The following is a 17,514-nucleotide window of genomic DNA, read 5'->3' as shown; positions in this document are numbered from 1 at the left end:
CTCAGTTTGACATTGTAACCTCCTAATGGGTCAGCAGATGGACAGCCTTGAGGCCTGCAGGTGTGAAGGTCGACCCTGGCAGCTTGTGCTCAATGCTCCCACAGCTTAAGAGCTTCTTGAAACTGGATCTGTGCCCCTGAATCTTCTGCCTCATGTTTCTTTAAGTCTCTCGTTCTTAAAAATAAAGCTAAAAATAAAAAGTATTGATCGTTCCATTAAGAATCTTAACATACAGTGAACCTTTCCATCAGACAAAACCATCTTTATAATATTCTTCACATGGAGAAAAGGTGGTTGTTGAAGAACTGTTTACTGAAAGTTTCTTTGAGGAGCCCAGAATGGTGCTGATGAATGCTGCTGAAACCACATTTTGGAACACTATAAAGGTTTCAAAAAGGGATTCCAATTGATTCCATGCATTGAAGAACAATTTTGGGTTCCTCAAAAGACGTAATTTTTTTATATTTGTGTGAAAAACGTTTTAATAACAGAAATGTTCTGCTTCTGTGGCATCATGCCAGAAAAACCTTTAACATTGAAATTGAGGTTTACAATTCCTCGATGTTAAGGTAATGTACAGATGATTTCCAGAGGCATGGTCAGTGTATCTAATCAACATCCTGAGGGGAAGTAGTGTTGAGATGTCCTTCTTTTGTGTTTGCTGCAGTTGTACTGGTGTGAAGGGCTGGACTTGCAGTCATGAGAGTGTCATCATGCCCCATTGTGATCCCCTAGGCAGTGGTCACACATAGCACTGATTTCCTGGGGTCAGTGATAGTCATGTGACATATGTTAGGAAGGAGATATGGCTTATCGTATACAAGTACATTGTTACTATTTTGTTACTGAGGTCTTAAAAAAACTGCAGATGTTGATGCTTTTGTTGCTCTCATAATATAGAATAACTCAGCTATAACGCACAGCTATCTGACATTAGGGAAACAGTCTCTGGTGTTTTTTTCAGCTGTTCTTCACACTGAATCATCGTTGGAATTCAGTCTTAAACCAGTTCTGGAGCATGTCCATCATCCTTTTCTGTATGTGTTTTTCATCTGTTGAGTGTGTGAGTTTCATCTGCATTTAACAGAACAGTTTAACCTGCTCAGTCGTAAATGTATCATTTATTTTGGCTATAATTTGCATATGGCAGTCTTTTCCGTATTTAATGGAAACATTTTTTTGTCAAGCCTCTGTAGTACATACACTATTCTTTAGTTTTTTGTGGGGTTTTTTCAGCATTACTTTGCTCAAAAGTGACAGTAAACATATTTATGTTGTATTTATCATAAAAAGCTGGAAAAAAAGAATATATATTTTATATAACAAATATAATATTTTCTGAAGGGTCATGTGACACTGAAGACTGGAGTAATGATGCTGAAAATAAAGCTTTACTACCACAGGAATAAATTACATTTGTACAAATTAAAATGAAAAGTTATTTTAAATTCTAATAATAATTGCTTTTAATATTGCCATAATATTGCTGTTTTTTCAAGGTAACATGAAAGATACTACAGTTTGATATTTCAGTCATGGATAGGAGCTTACTGTTTCAGTTATTTAAATAAAAGAAGTAGGTAGTGTTCCTTCCACACATCACAAAAATGCAAATACATGAAAAACGTAGAAACCGCATGCATAATTAGAGAAATGTCCTGTTACACAGCAAACATTGTTCTTTCTTCACCAAACGGCATTCACATCTGTGCTAAGCTGCTGATTTGCTGTGGTGTGTTTAATCAAACGCTGTCCACCGGTTCATCGTGTGAATCTGAATTCAGCCTCTGTGATCAGAACTTGCACGTGAGTCTCATGAAAATAATACTAAATGAAGAAATCCACCTGAAAAGCTGCAGTTCCAGCCCCACCATCAACCCCCACAATAGAGTCCCTTCAAATGACATGCTCCGAGTTACCATGGAAACATTGGTCCCTGTGTCAGTCAGACTAGATCATTTAACCCTTTCAGTACCTTTTCTTAATTCCTGAACGGAAATGCTCATGACTTTGTTTTCCATAGTAACATGTAGGCTGTATTTATAATGTAACGTATACAACATAAATGAAGACCAATCAAATTAATGTCTAAGCAGCTAATAAACCTAATTTCCCAGCTTAGAGATATGATGCACACTCTGTTTTAAAGGCTGTTTAGGAAGGCTGTGTATGCTGCAAGGGTCAGTCTACGGTGGTACATTTCAGTTTTCCTACTTAAAAAAATCATGATTAATGCAATGCATCTTCTCTTTTTGCAGTGTGCAATTACTGTGATTCTGGTGTCTCCATTTCTAAAAATGTCTCTGTTATTTTTCTTATATTGTGTGGCTTCTTTTTATAGCTTGCAGCAAAGATCACATGCTTAGTTTGTATTTTGATCCGCATTCTAGATACTGAAGCTCTTTCATTGTACAGTGTCCTTTCAGTTACAAATTTAGGCTCCCCGAACTTAACAAAAAAGTCATTTATTGGTTTCAATAACTCAGCAGATGGGATCAGCATCATTTTTCAAACTGCTGCACCAGCAATAACACAGAACAAAAGACTCATTGATGGAGCGGCTACCATCTTAAAAAAAAAAAAAAAAAAAAAAAAAAAAAAAAAAAAAAGGAGCTGATGTCTCAGGAGAAAACCAATTTCTCATTCTGCTTTCAAAAACTCTGGGAGCTGCTCTTATACTTTACTAAAATATGCTCGGGCTTAAGGACAATTACCTAGATAGTCATATCATTAAGAGGCAAAGCGCGTGGATCACTGCTTTTCTGTGTTTATTTTCTTGAATTAAAAACCATGCACCGACAAGAGTTTCATATTCAAACTGTATTTATTTCCAGATTTCATTTGTACCCATGGCACATGAGGAAACATAACCATAATATCAAAACAATATAAAAAGACATTTGTAAAGACTTTACAAAGTATAATGTGGAATGTCTCCCTCCCCCCCATAATGGTCTTTTAAGGCACAGTCATTATCATTCCCTTAGCAACGGGAGGTCATTGTCTTGTGAAATGATGGCTCTGTTCTTAAAACAATGAGCAGTTAAGCTCAGAGTGGTTCGGTTAGTTTGATGCACACCTGAAAACTAATTAAGCACCAGTTTAATCGCACGTTTAAATCTTTAAGCAATCCTATGTGGCGTGTTAATGTCTTCATTTTGGTGTAATGTGTTTAAAGGAATAAGGTTTATGATAATGTCTGTGCCTGCTCAAAAACAACAAAAAAAAAGCGTTAAGTGATATTTCCAGATTAGACCACTGCACGAGTCCAGTGAAGCCAGACCCGCCATTCCTTTAAGATTTGTCCAGTTAAGAGGGGAAAAGTGGTTTAATTTAGCATAAATACTGTGTTGAACCTGCAACAACATACCACACGTCAGTATCTTCACACACAATGACATCACTTTCGAGTTGCAGAAAACTATTTCCACTTTAATATCTATACTTTTTTTCCCCACCCGCCCATTTGCAGTTCCAAACGTAACCCTAATTTTGAGATGAGGGACTGTACTGTACCAATCCAGTTTTCTTGGTTCTTCCTCTTTTTTTTTTTTTTTTTTTTAAACATTAAAATTATTTCTAATGGCACAGATAGCAAGGCAGTACACAAAGCACTGCCGTACTTCAAACACTGGAAACAAAAAAAAAGCTCAACGCCTTTTCAGTGGCCCGAGAGCTTCCTTCATAACTCTGTCAAGTGTATAGAAAGAAAAAAAAAAAAACCCTAAACATTCATACATTTACCTGTAAATATTGCCTTAGTCCTCGGGTCATGAGGGTAGGTACTTATGACTGGCAATACAGTGGGAGGCATTACATCATCAATAGCTCACAGTCACAAGGTTTTCTTTAACATATTTTGCTATGTGTTAATATCAAGAGTGCGAGGCTCATACAGGACTGTGCAAAGACTAGGAAGAGGGATCACGCTACAATCTGGTACATCAAAATCCTGTGTCGCCCGCATAGTCGATCTTCCAGAGAGCAAACCGACTTGTCGATTAGTATGAGATGAAACTAGATGTGCTTAACCACACAACACAAATTTGGATGCCAGTTGGGTCCCAGTTTTGGCCACTCACCGTCAATGAAAAGCGCACCACGCTGCGGTAATGAGGTGGCACACAAACACTGAAGTATTCAGACAGAATCAAGTATACGTGACTAGAAGCAAGACCCTTCACCTTTGGGTTTCTCTCTGCTATCGGCCTGTGTGCTCACTTGTATTCAAAAACCATATTCAAAACGCATAACAGAAAGGGAAAAACTGGAAAGAAAAAGCCACAGTGGTTACTTAAGTGCTTTTAGTACTCCCACATAGTGGAGGTGTCCAGATCGTCGGCGTTGGCCTTCAGAACACCTGCGTGATCGCCCTTCAGATATTTCCCCTCGGTTGACTTTATGGCCACTTTGTTGTAGTCGCAAAACTCGAGGAAGAAGTCCACCGGGGTGTCGCTACTGCTCAGCACATTCGACTCACTGCCCACCATCCAGTATTTCCCTGTGCAGTCTAAAAGAGGAGATTCAAGGCATCATAAAAAAGTCCTAAAACCATTTATCCATATTAGTCCAACTTAAAAACATTGAAGCGCAAACAAACCTCGCAGGCTATAGGCTCCATCTCTGAACTCCAACCCGAAGACGTCATATGACGAGCGGTTAGAGTCCAGGGTGCCGGTCACCTTCCTGCAGCCAATGAAGCCATGCTCTCCTCTCAGCACGATGAGGGGCCTGTTGATGAGCTTCATCAGGAACTCCTCGGTCTCACCTTTAAAAAATAAAAAATTCTCAAAATGAACTGATTGTGCTGTTGAAGTGCTCCAATTTAAAAGGGCAATTTATTAATAAGTTTAATAAATCAAAACAAAGGACTGAAACAGGAAATGGTGTACACCACAACACCCCACCTGCTGTGTCAATAGTGGCAGCCAGCTGTCCGTTCTTTTTGGCAGCCACATATTTTCCATTGTTGGCACGCAGGGTTATCTTCTTCCCACGCCATTCAATGTCAAAGTGGCAGTTAGCAGACCTGGTTGAAGACATTATACATTGAACTATAAAATATAACACATTTTAAAAAGATCAAATGATTATGAATTTTTAGCACACCACAAAATCTATTTGGGAAGTAATAATATTCTATTCTAAATTTACAGATGTGTAATTTATTAATTCTATGCTTGTGTTCAATGCCATGCCAGTTTCAACCCCAGAAGCAATTTAAAATTACAGTAAAATTACTAAAACCTACACTACTGATCAAAAGCTTAGGGTCAGTGAGTTTTAAAAAGTAACGAAGACACTCATAATTTTACAAAATATTTTTTTTGCTCTGTTGAACAGTCTGTTCATCTAACAATTCAGAAGACAAAATAAATATGGCATTTTCAACAAAAATCTGCACAACCATTTTAAACAATGATCATAAGAAACATGTCTTGAGCAACAAATTAGCATATTACAAAGATTTCTGAAGGACCTGTGATACTGAAGACTAAAAGGAGAAGAGACTGATTTTCAAAAACATTACAAACACATTTCTGGGAACTAGTGCAGAAGATTTGATTAAAAATTAAAAACAGAATATGGTCTGACTTTAATTGTTTCAAAAGGGTATTTAATTTTAATTAGTTATTAATTGAAATGTATTCATTAGAATAGTATGAGAAAATAAAAATTGTATTATTGTTGAGGAAATATGTCCACAAACAGGCATAGATTCTTTAATCTAAAGACAGTTAGTAAAGGAATACTGATAATAATCTCTCCTCATTAAGGCATGTTTCTGTGATTCACACTCACTTAGTAGAGGCAGTGCATTGAAGGCCACCATTAGCTGTGAGGGTCCAGTATTTGCCAGTGCAGGTCCTGAAGGCACACTTCTTTGTGTCCTTACTGATTTCCATCTGGAAAGTCTCCTGGTCACCTTCTTCATCTTGGTTGGCCGAGAGGTCCATGCCTGTCAAAGAACACAGCCTACAGTAAACCACATTGTAACAAGCACAAAACTCTTGGCATCCATCAGTGTGAGCTCACAACACATCTAAAATCTGGATCAGCCATGCTGAGTGAGCAGAGAGCTCCACAGTTTAGGGATGCTGATCTTTGAGATTATAGACTAAAGAGTGTTGAATGCCATGGACTATTACTCTGGCAATTGCTTTGGCCTACACACACACACACACACACACACACACACACACACACACACACACACACAGATTTAATCCCCTTAAGAATTTTTGACTGTCATATATGCCAGGATGCTTAGTGGGAGGTTTCAGGACAACAATAGTCAATACATCCGGTTAGTAGTTCAGATTCATGGAGCTCAGTGAAAGACCAGAACACTAGTCCTCTACAGCAGGAAATCTAATTAAACTCCATTGTGTGCATTTAGACACACAGTCATCAGATTAATTTTACATTTATGGTCTAAACCTCTTTGGAGAGGAAAACAGAAGATGGAAATATTTAGATACATAAAGATAAACAAGTTACAGCTAGAATTTGATCAACTTTTACAATGAATCCTACAAAGCTTGGCTGGAGAAATCGTGGATTGCCATGGTTTATTTTTCAAACATACTTGGCCAAACACATTTATATTTTTAATCTGCGATTCACCACGATTGCTTTCGTGTTCCAGTTTCACAAAGCTCGTAATACGGCTACACAAAATTGCGTATTAGCACTGCTGTGGCCTGGCCTCTGGAAGGCAGATTGAGTTTCCCCCAAAAAATGCGTGCCTGAATGAGCAAGGAAAATAAATGGCCAAGATGAGAAACACATGGCTGCAAATGGAAGATCTGCAAAGGAGAATGACTAAGACGCCCGGAGACTTGCTCTAAATCAGTCTCAGGCAGGACAAGAGGGGGAAAAAAATCCCCTCGATCATTCTAGGGAGGTATGCATCCTCACCCGGCATTTAAATGGTTTGGGAGGATCTTTTAAGCCACCAGCAGACACACCCCCAACCCCCATCTCTCGGCGCCTGACTGCGAATGGTCGATACATCCACACGACAACTGCAGGGTTTCTATTCCCCAGTGAAAAGCCTTTAACCTTGGCAGCAAAATATTGCAGGGACATGCTTTTCAAATATTTAAGTCAATTCCACAATTATAGTGAACTACCAAATGGTGAAATGGGCAAGCAGCTCCTATCATACAGACACAGTTCTCAAATGAATACAAATGTAACTGTTGGGAAAGCATCCGACGTCCTTGCCACAAAGGAAGGAAGAGCAGGCAAGCGAGCGGGGAGACTTCTAATCTTTCAAGAGAGAGGCATTTAAGCGAGAGTCCATCAGTGCTTTTTGTGTGTGCCGAAATGGCTAAACTTGTGCATCGCGAGGCTCCATTGTTCTGCGTGCTGGGTTGCCTAAAGACTCTCAGCAGCTGGGCTGCATGGTGTGCTGGGGCCCAGAGCATGCAGTCTTTGTTCTCTTTCTACCCTCAGCACACGCCTGAAATCTCGGCCCCCTCACAAATTCTCTCAAAGGAACATGACACAAACATTGAGCTTTATTCCTCCAGGATTGTATCCCTGAAGGCAAATATTTGATCAAGGCAAGCATGAGCATTGGTGGGGTCTCGACGCAATGCATCATAATCAAGTACAGACTGCTGTAAGCAAATGTCATTAGCTGCTTTTTCAAGACAGATGAAATCTTGCACTACCATTAGGCTAAACGAATCACAAACATAAAAGAAGCCAAGTTTAATAAACAAAGGCCATTTAGAAGAGCCAATCGTGACCTGCAGAGACCACGTGCTTCTTGGCACAGGCCCAACACGCTGGCACTGTCCTGCCTCATCTAGCAATACTGCCAAGCAAATCCCAGACATCCTTGCGTAATGATACCATTTATGTCCTCCGATTAAATTTTTCTTCAATTTAGCAGTTATTAAAACATAGCAGATAGTCTCTTTTCATTTTCAGCAGTAATAGGGTAGCAAAACTGTAATGGCGACGCCGAAAAGCACAATTTTTCACCAGTGCAGCGAATAGCGCTTTATAATTTGATCTATTATTTCAGTCTGGCAGTCTCAGGTCAATTCTTCTGGGTGTTTACAGTAATGATTGCCTTCACTCTCAACTTAATTACAGCACACTGGCCTCTCCAAACTACAGCCGTTATGGAATTTACAGAAGAAAGATTGTGCAAAGCTGCAGACATGAGGCTTGAGTATTGATTTCATTCTCAGCTAACAGATTTCTACCGGGACAATAACCAGAGTACTGTGACCCCCACAGAGTCATAACATAGAAAAGAACAAAATTGGAGCCTTAAAAAATCCTTAAAAAAATAAAGCCATCTACAGAAACCTTTGTGAGAAGGTTTTTTCCTTTTCCTGCATCTGCACTGATCCACCCCTGGGCTCTGCCCATTTCCACACAACCACAAGAAAAGTAAAATAGCGGAATACCTATAATTAAGAACGAGCTGTAGATAATTATGGAGGATTTACAGGAACCCAACCCTCACTGATGTACCCTTGCATAAACCAGCACATAAGTAACTGATAATGAAGCAGCATCGTTTACCTTGCCTGGTGGACACATTCCTGTCGTTGCCAGCGGTGAGGACCACTTGAGGGTGGCTCTGCTCCAGGACAAAAAGCTCGTCTTTGCCAACCTTCGAGCTCTTACCGGACTTCATGGTTCCACTGGGACCGGAGGGAGCCAGGTACTTCCCAGTGCAGTCTCTGAAGGCAACCTTCCCGGACCTGAACTCCAGCGTGTACCCCGTGCTCTTGTCGGGGTTTGGGGACAGGCTTCCGTCATTCTTCAGAAACCGGTTGTCGGATGTCTGTATGTGGTACCTCTGGTCCTGGAAGACCAAGGTGATGAGGGAATCGACGCCCCAGGGAACGTCTCGGTCGATGGCGATCTCGCTCTGTTCGGTGCTCAGGTGCGCGTATCTTTTCCTGGTGACGCTGAAGATGTTGACCTGGGGGTGCATGGCGATGTGCACGCTCCATTTCTCTGCGATGGAGATGGTCTGGGCGAAGCAGGTGATTCTGTCCTCGGTGCCGCCCAGGTAGCGCTTGTGAGGCTCAGACTGCAGTGACCAGCGCCCATCATCATGTGCAGTGATCACGAACCGACAGTCTTCGCTCGGGGTCTCGCTGTCACCCGTCACGTTGCCGTCTTTGTCAGCTGCTATGTATCTCCCCAGATGGCTCTTCAGGTAGAACGTGCTCGAGTCGTCGCCGTTCTGCTCCAGGGTCCAGATCTGTTTCTTCTTCATGCTGGTGGCTGATGCATTGATCTTGAAGCCGAACGTTTCAGCCGTGAGGTACTTGTTCCCACAGTTGATCAGTCCGAATTGGATTTTGAGCATGTCGCTGGTTCCGTTTGCAGTCATGTTTCTTCTCGGCCTTGCTGGAATGGGTTCTGCTGGTGCACCGTTGATGATGTTGACGGGTCTCTTTGTTTGAAGGAGCGAGCGTGCGCGCGCCTCTCTCTCTCTGCAGCCTCACAGCGCGAGCACACAGACACAGCTGTGGCTTTTATACAGATGAGTGATGTCACACGCGCCGTCCCGCCTTCCTTCATCACTCTCTCACGTACCAAAATGAGTCGGGAAACACAGAATTGGATGATATTTTCACTTGTGAAAGAGTTTAACAAAAATGCTTCGTTTCCAAATGCGCCGAATCTATTGCGTAAAACAGACGTGAGCATCCTCGCGCACTGGAGACGTCGAACTCTCGCGTGTATTTAAAAGAAGAGTGAAATGAGATTACACACACACTCGTGCCGCTCCAAACCACACTGTACGGACAAAAGAGGGACATTTTTCAATATCTTCATTTGAGATTTATACATCATATGAATAAGCTTTCCATTGATGTATGGTTTGTTAAGACAATATTTGCCTAAGATACAATTATTTGAATATCTGGATTCTGTGGGTGCAAAAAAATCTAAATACTGAGAAAAACACATTTAAAGTTGTCCAAATTAAGTGCTTGGCAATACATATTACTAATTAAAAATAGGTTTTATTATATTTAAGTTCTTACGGAATTTACTAAATATCTTCATGCAACGTGATCTGTGATTTTTTTTACGATTTTTGCCATAAAATAAAAATGTATGCTACAACTATACTTGTGCTACGTATAAATGGTTTTGTGGTCCAAAGCAGTAACTACGGTGTTAAAAAAGTAGACCTATTTAAAATTGCAAAATTTTTAGTGGAAAAACAGATAACATACAGATCTTGGTGTATAGGTTACATAAATTTACATATAATTTTATGCTGTGCAATGAGTCTCTCAGCAGTTGTTTTACTTCAGGACAAATGCCACTTCTCCCGCCAGAGAGAGGATGAGAAAACACAATGCGGTGTTTATTCTGCACAAAGATATATTCACAGGCTGCACATGTTGGTCAGTGGGTTCAGGAAGGTCTAGTCAAATAAACAGCAGCTTCATCCAAATACCACTGGCAGTGTTTCAACAGCAGCACACAGGCATGAGAAAATGATGCAGGACAGACATTCCATTCTTTCTTTGTAGTTGCTATGATTCTTTTATACGACTTATCAATCACATAGTCCTTAAAAATGCTTGAAATGTCTTTATTGGCATAAATTTATTAGAGGAACTATGCAAACCCCTTAGTGTAAATACACATGCACATTAGAGCTTTTTGGAAAAATCAACTACAGGTATTTCATTAAAGACTATTTTCATAAGGGTAAATGCTAATATAAACTTATATTGAAACAAACACATTTTGTGTAGAGTAACTGGATCAGACCATGAGCCCCAGATTTATTTGCATGTCAAATGAGATATTTACCAGTCATTCTAGGATATTAGGAAGTTAATATAAGTGATTTTAAAGGGGAAATTCCCAAACAAAAAATGTATAGGAAACTATTTCTCTTTGGAGCAGTTCAAAGTATAAACAAATCTCTAAAAAGTAAAGTAGTGGATTCTGGTATATCATTTTTTAGAAAGGTTTTGAATAAAAAAAAGAATATGCCAGTGAGAAAAATAAAATTGTTGGAGAGTATGTACAGTGCAGCTTTATTGTGTAAAGCATTGCTCACATGTTATAAACTAATGACTGCTTTGATCGCCATATTCACAGTGGTAAACATACATCTTTAAATGTTATTAAAGATCAGTAATGTGATGTTGAATATCTGTTTTACTGTATAATGCTTTTTGTTATTTGTATTAATAATACTGAAACATATTAGTGGTTCGGTATATTGTGGGTCAAAACAAATTAAAATATATATCATAAATATATCATTAAAAATATTGCGCTCACACTGAAAATTCAAAAAAGTGCTCTGACTAACTAATTCACTAATGAATGAAATTGCTTAATGTTGAACTATTCAACTGCAGCAGCTTTATGAGAGAGCCATCAGATTTCAATGCTGAGTGACAAATTTATCTTGTGAAATATATACTAGAGAGTCAAGATCGCAGTGCACAGTAAAAGTGCAAAAGTGCACAGTATATAGTACTTCATTTGGGACACAACTAGAGAAAGAAAGAAAGAAAGAAAGAAAGAAAGAAAGAAAGAAAGAAAGAAAGAAAGAAAGAAAGAGAGATGAATCCTCAGCTTCCAGTCAACTACAATTTAGCCCCCATTACTTATCCGAGATGATTAACGAGCTGAGAATGGCTATCTACTTTACACAAATGTAAAAGGAAATGGCCATTTAGCAAAGCCATTTCTGCCTTTTTGATCCACATGCATAATTGCAGACAGTTGTGGCATTTGTCTAGGCTGATGTCTGCCTAAAGAGATTAAGTGTAAATCACTGCATGTCTACCACACATTCACCTTCATCCTTCTAAAAAAAAGTTTAAAGCTACAAATATAATACTGAATTCTGAATATGTGGGAATATATCTGCATTTCTATCCGCAGTGAAAGCTATCTTTGTTAACAGTGTGAAGCCAGTGCGTTGCCATGGAGACGAAACTCCAATCTGCTGTGCTAAAATAAACCAAGGTCTGCAGCGTTAGCACAATGAAAGCTGATCACAGCAAAGCAGACACAAGAAGACTTTCAGACACAGAATCTGGAAAAAGCAATCAGATATCAATCCAAATATCTTATCAGAAATGGTTCTTGCATCAATACGTTTTAGTGGGGGTTCACGTCACCTGTTCTATAATCTACAGACAGTGAGACAAGGGTATAAATAAAATATATCTTAAAAGGAGACAAGGAAATAGAATATTTTTTCTCAGTTTGCTTATTAAAGCTGTTATTAAGAAGACAGTTGACCCAAAATTAAAAATTGCTTAAAATGTACAGAACAAGCACTGTTTATAATTATTGAAATATAGTCCAAAACAAGTATGCTGGTGGGTTTTGTTGTAAGGACAACAGGGAGTTGATTTACTTCTTATGGATAATGGACTAATATTTTGGCCAGACATTGCAGTTTCAAGTTAAAACCCATCAATGTTTGATTTCTTTCTTGCAAACATGCAGATTTTTGCTTCACAAGATGGTAACCGATAGACTGTAGTTGTTTAGATTATTGTGATGTTTTTATCAACAGTTTGGACTCTCATTGTGACGGCACCCATTCACTGCAGAGGACCCATTGATGAGCGATTGATGTAATGCTAAACTACTCGAATTTATCATCTGTTCTGACAAAGAAACAAACACATCTTGGATAGCCTGATGGGGATACATTTCAGAAGATTAAAATTTTTGAGTGAACTAAAGCCTCAATATACACACTCAGAAAGACAAATATATTAAGTAAGCACAGCAACTCGAAGCAATGACTGTGGCCCTGCTGTGTATAATGTTCTGTCTGATCCTGACAGAGTCTTTTGTGTGCTGAGATTGTGTTTCTGAGAGAGGATAGCGGGGTGGGCATGAGCTGGCAGCGGCTGGTGATGTGAGGCTGACTTTGCAGATGCCTGAAGCCACGCAGCATGGCAACAGCACACAAACCCTCGTGTGGCTGTACGCTCGGTCACTCTCTCTCTCCAAACAGCAGATGTGCACATGGAAAACTTTAGAAACATTCGCATCACCTCTCTTCCATTTGAAGAATACAAGGAAAAGGCGCAGTGCGCGGCGCTTTAATGCCATGCTGCAGTACTGCGTCAGAATGCGAGCAGGCAGCGCTCTGAGCAGATGCAGACTCCTCCGGCGCCCACATCCTTGACACGCACACCCCTCTGGAGCACAGCCAATCGGACAGAGCTGCTGACAGTCCCAGCCTCGTGTGGCCCCTCCCTCGAAGTAAAACCATCAGAGTCTGCATTACAGAGCTTCTTTGTATTCGCCATGATGAGTAATTTCTAATTTCAGCAGCACATTTACCTCCCGGGCACTAGAGACTTCACGAGCCGACAAAATAAACAAAACAGTTGTTACTGTGCAAATGCTGCTGCCAGTTTTGTACTTTGCATGTGGTCCTACATTCACAACAATGGTGGTAATGTTACAATGAACACACCATACAAGGACTCTGAAGGACTTCTATGTTGGGCAAATGTTCTTTTACAACACAGCATGAAACATTAGTCAAACCTGCTGTCCACACATCTGAACATTAAGGTTTACTTCAACAATGACCACAAAGTTTGCCCTAATTTTAAACAGCTAAAATACATGCATCTAAAATATATCCAATATTTTATCAGTTGAAATCTCTTTCATTATTAAAAAGAAGTGTGCTTAATTGCACCAAAGGCAATTTAAATGTAGCACAATTAAGTACAAATATTACAGATATAATTAAATGTGACAAACAGGTTTCAATATAAATTACATTAAAGTACATTTAGTTTACCAAAAATGTTTGTATATTCAGCAGTACATTTAACAATATTTAAAAGACAATAGAAGTAATTAAGAAATTAAATAAAGGCCTGGTTTTATAGACAGGGCTTAGCCTAAAATAGGATTAGGCCATAGTTCGATTAGACATTTTAACTATTAGACATTTAATTAGACATTTAAGTAATGTTTTATAAACATGCTTTAGAAAAAACAATACTGGTAAGCATCTTAAGTTAAAACAAAGGCACTGACATGTTTTAAGATAAGTCAGTGTAATGTTCTTTCAGAAATAGCTCAGATTTACATTTTAGGACTAGGTTTAAGCCTTGTCTGTGAAGTGGGGGATAATGTATGACTACTTAATTCAGGCAAAATAACTCTGAGCTTAAGCTATTTGCATTGAATATACATTATAATAATTTCATTTAGTGATCTAAGTGTCCGAAAACATTACATTTAGTTTGTGTATATTCCTTATAAGGTATATTATTTCTGTATATATAAAACTGTGTTCTTCTTTTTAACAAGGGTTTACTTAAGATACATTCTACATTTTTATTTGTGCCTAAAATGTCCACATATGTCCATGATCACTGTATATCTTCACATGCCATATGTGTTAAAAGCACCATTGTCCTGAAACACGACGTGTACCGTGGATCTTTGTTGCACGTCAGCCTCTGGCTCAATAGATCTTATTTTGGACTCCTAACCACAGTGGAAGAATCCAAGAGGATGCTAAGGGATATTTCCTGCATGGGGCGTATGTTTCTGCCACACTTCCTCTTAACTCTGTTGAGGTGAAACAGCAAGGCAAATCAGACAGAAACACATCAGAAGGTCACTGACCCAAATGCAGTGCGTAAGAGCACTTTTCCTCTCAGCTCTCACACCTCTTGGTCTCCTCCTCTCAGCTGACTGAGCAATGACTGTCCTGTTTCCCACAGATCTGAACTGATAGCAGCCACATCTCTGTGGAAAGTTTGCACTGACTCACTGACCTACATACAGTACAGTGAAATGCTCATAGTGGGTTAGGCACTGAATGCAATTGGCTCACACCTATACAACATAATAATCTGGAACAGACAAATTGGATACATCAAATTAGTGCTAGTTGTGGTTGATGCTTAGATGTTTTTAGGTTTCTATTCACTACTAAGACAAAAGGGGAGTATCATAGGGCCAGATTTGTGCTATGCACAAATAATGAGGCAGTCTTCACCCCAAAGGAAAATATGTTCTTACAGAACTGAAACAGGAAATTAAATTAATACTGTTCCTTCATTCTTAAGAGAGCTGACATATCAAAGGGGGGCATTTATTAGCCTTCTTGTTATATAGCTATTGCCAAATAAATAAATAAATGTACATGAAATATTCATTTGAGTTGGACTTATTTTTTATGTGAGACAGCAGAGACAGCAAAGTGATACATGATACATGAAACTAGTACAGCTATGTAGAAAATCATTAGTTTTGAACAGCAGTCCCAACTGTTTTTGCAGTAAGGGGCCTTTATATAAAAGTCTATACAATGAACAGAGCACTCTTGTCTGCAGTAATAAGCTTCTATGTTGATTAAACTTGTTTAGTAGTTTAAGTTTTGTAAAAATGGCACAATAAAAATGTTATTCTGCCTTAAATCTGCGATATAATTTTTCTGATGAATATTCCACATGCTGGGGACTATGGAATGACATTGTTTTGGGCACAGAAAAGAGTCCTAGGATGGGGTGAGGGGAACAGAGAGAGAACAAAGGTAACATTCAAAGCCCCTCAGAAATCTACTTTATTTAATTATATGTTTTTTTTTCCCATCAAGTTACCAAAATTGACAAGTTGGACTTTGCAATACAATGAAAATGCACTGATCACTGGCAGTCAAGTTCAGATGCAGTTTTGTTTTGTGTATTTTTAAAATTACAATACCAACAGTTTTGAATCACTATTTCTTTTTAAGGAAATTTATATTTTTATTCTGCAAGGATGCAGATATATATAACGTTACAAAGACTGTATTTTACATGAATGCTGCTTTTAAAATTACTATTCATCAGATAGAAATTGGAAAATTGCATCTCATTTTCCACAAAAACATGAAGCAGCATTACCGTTTTCAACATTAACAATGAGAAATGTTTCTTAAGCAGCAAATCAGTATATCAGAATGATTTCCAAAGGATCATGTGACACTGAAAACTGGAATAATGATGCTGAAATTTCATGCAATCACAGGAATACATTAATTAAAAAAAATAAATAAACTGAGCATGGTGAGCATAAAAAACTTCTTTTGCGAGAAACCTTTGAACAGCACACGTTACATATTTGGGTTGGGATCTGAGTCTGAGTGCTGAATGACAGCCGTATGACTACATTATCATCATCTTATTGCTTTGATCATGTCATATCTGTCATATATGTTGCACAAGTGAGCTCAAGAGGATTCCACACAAAAACAGCTGCATGATGTCCCTGATTATATGTATCAGCTTTATTAAATTCAGCGCACCAAGTCGTAAACAATCCACATTGTGATACGGGTCAAACGCACTGCCATCTAATCTGAATAGAATTCAACGGTGAAGAATTGCCTGTTTATTTCTGAGGAGCAGCACCACTGGATGTACTGCTTCCTGACTGCAGCTCTTTCATCACAACCTCTTCTGCTCAACAAAAAACCACTGGGGAACTCTCCACCCCTCCAGCAGCCGGGGGTGAAAGGTCACAGGCTTGTTTTTGTGGAGGCCCAAATCTGCTAGAGCGCTTGCCTCCTCTTTCCCTCCCGCCATTGTCATACCGACAGGAAAACGGTTGCTCAGACTGAGCCAAAAGCAGCAAAGCCGGCAGAAAAAAAAACTCGGCTTCTCCAAAGAGAGGCGGGGAGCGAGTGTCCTGTTTAATTCATCACTTAGCCCCTCCACCCGGACTGCAGCAGCAGTCGAAGTGCTGAATAACTGACGGGGCTGCCCTACATCTGCAGCAGGGGCTCCTGGGCTCTGAGCGTGGCGTGAGTGAGTCTGAGCCCGTCAGCGCTGAGACAGCAGGCAGCAGAGAGCGCCATGAGAGTGCTAGAGATTACGCTCCGAGCATGCAGATATAGGTCAGTCAGATCCTGAGACGGGGCGCTGAGGCAGGAGGGGGGCAGTCGTGCTGCAGACATGAGGGGAGGGGTGACTGCAGTGTTCGCCACGGACCGGACCGCACCAACCAGACTCGGTCGGAAGGTGGCTTCTGTACCTGCAGATGCAAATCTTTCTCAACGTCAAGACTCAGCGCGCAGACATTTTATTATGATGTTGAGCATCATAATCGCCTTTGCCGACCCTGCTCCAGTTCACTAAATTAAATTTCATGACACACAAAAATGGCCGCTGGATTACAGCGCTCACATCATCTGATCAGATAAAGCCATACAAGGATGCCATGCAGTAGAAAAGGATTTATTTTTCTGCGCTCTTGTATGAAGATTAAAAATAAATTATGCTTGATTAAACTAATTTGTAGTACATTTTCACACTATAACTAAAGTTAACAAATAAATCCACTTACCCATCTGCCTTATACCGCCAGTAAATTCCTTGTATGTTATGCATACTTTGCCAATAAATGCTGAACTAAATTGAATTTAATGAATCTTTCGGGTTTTCTGCTGACTACATACTCCTAATAGAAAGATAAAATAGATCACATGGTGAGAGAGATAAAGGGATC

The 17,514-nt window shown here is 39.5% G+C and overlaps 1 protein-coding gene across 1 annotated transcript; it reads right to left on the bottom strand.

Moving 5' to 3' along the window:
- Nucleotides 1–2,805: 2,805 nt before the first annotated feature.
- Nucleotides 2,806–9,661, bottom strand: fscn1a (fascin actin-bundling protein 1a). Its single transcript, XM_043235355.1, has 5 exons — nt 8,551–9,661; nt 5,803–5,959; nt 4,908–5,029; nt 4,601–4,768; nt 2,806–4,510 (listed from the first exon to the last, which is right to left on the bottom strand). The coding sequence occupies exons 1-5, from the start codon at nt 9,371–9,373 to the stop codon at nt 4,305–4,307; spliced, it is 1,476 nt and encodes a 491-aa protein (XP_043091290.1). The 5' UTR covers nt 9,374–9,661; the 3' UTR covers nt 2,806–4,304.
- Between the last annotated feature and the right edge of the window lie 7,853 nt (nt 9,662–17,514).

Source organism: Puntigrus tetrazona, chromosome 3, assembly GCF_018831695.1.
Source record: "Puntigrus tetrazona isolate hp1 chromosome 3, ASM1883169v1, whole genome shotgun sequence".
Taxonomy (NCBI): Eukaryota; Metazoa; Chordata; class Actinopteri; order Cypriniformes; family Cyprinidae; genus Puntigrus; species Puntigrus tetrazona.
The sequence above is the reverse complement of the archived record's forward strand: the minus strand, read 5'-3'. Positions and strand labels throughout refer to the sequence as shown.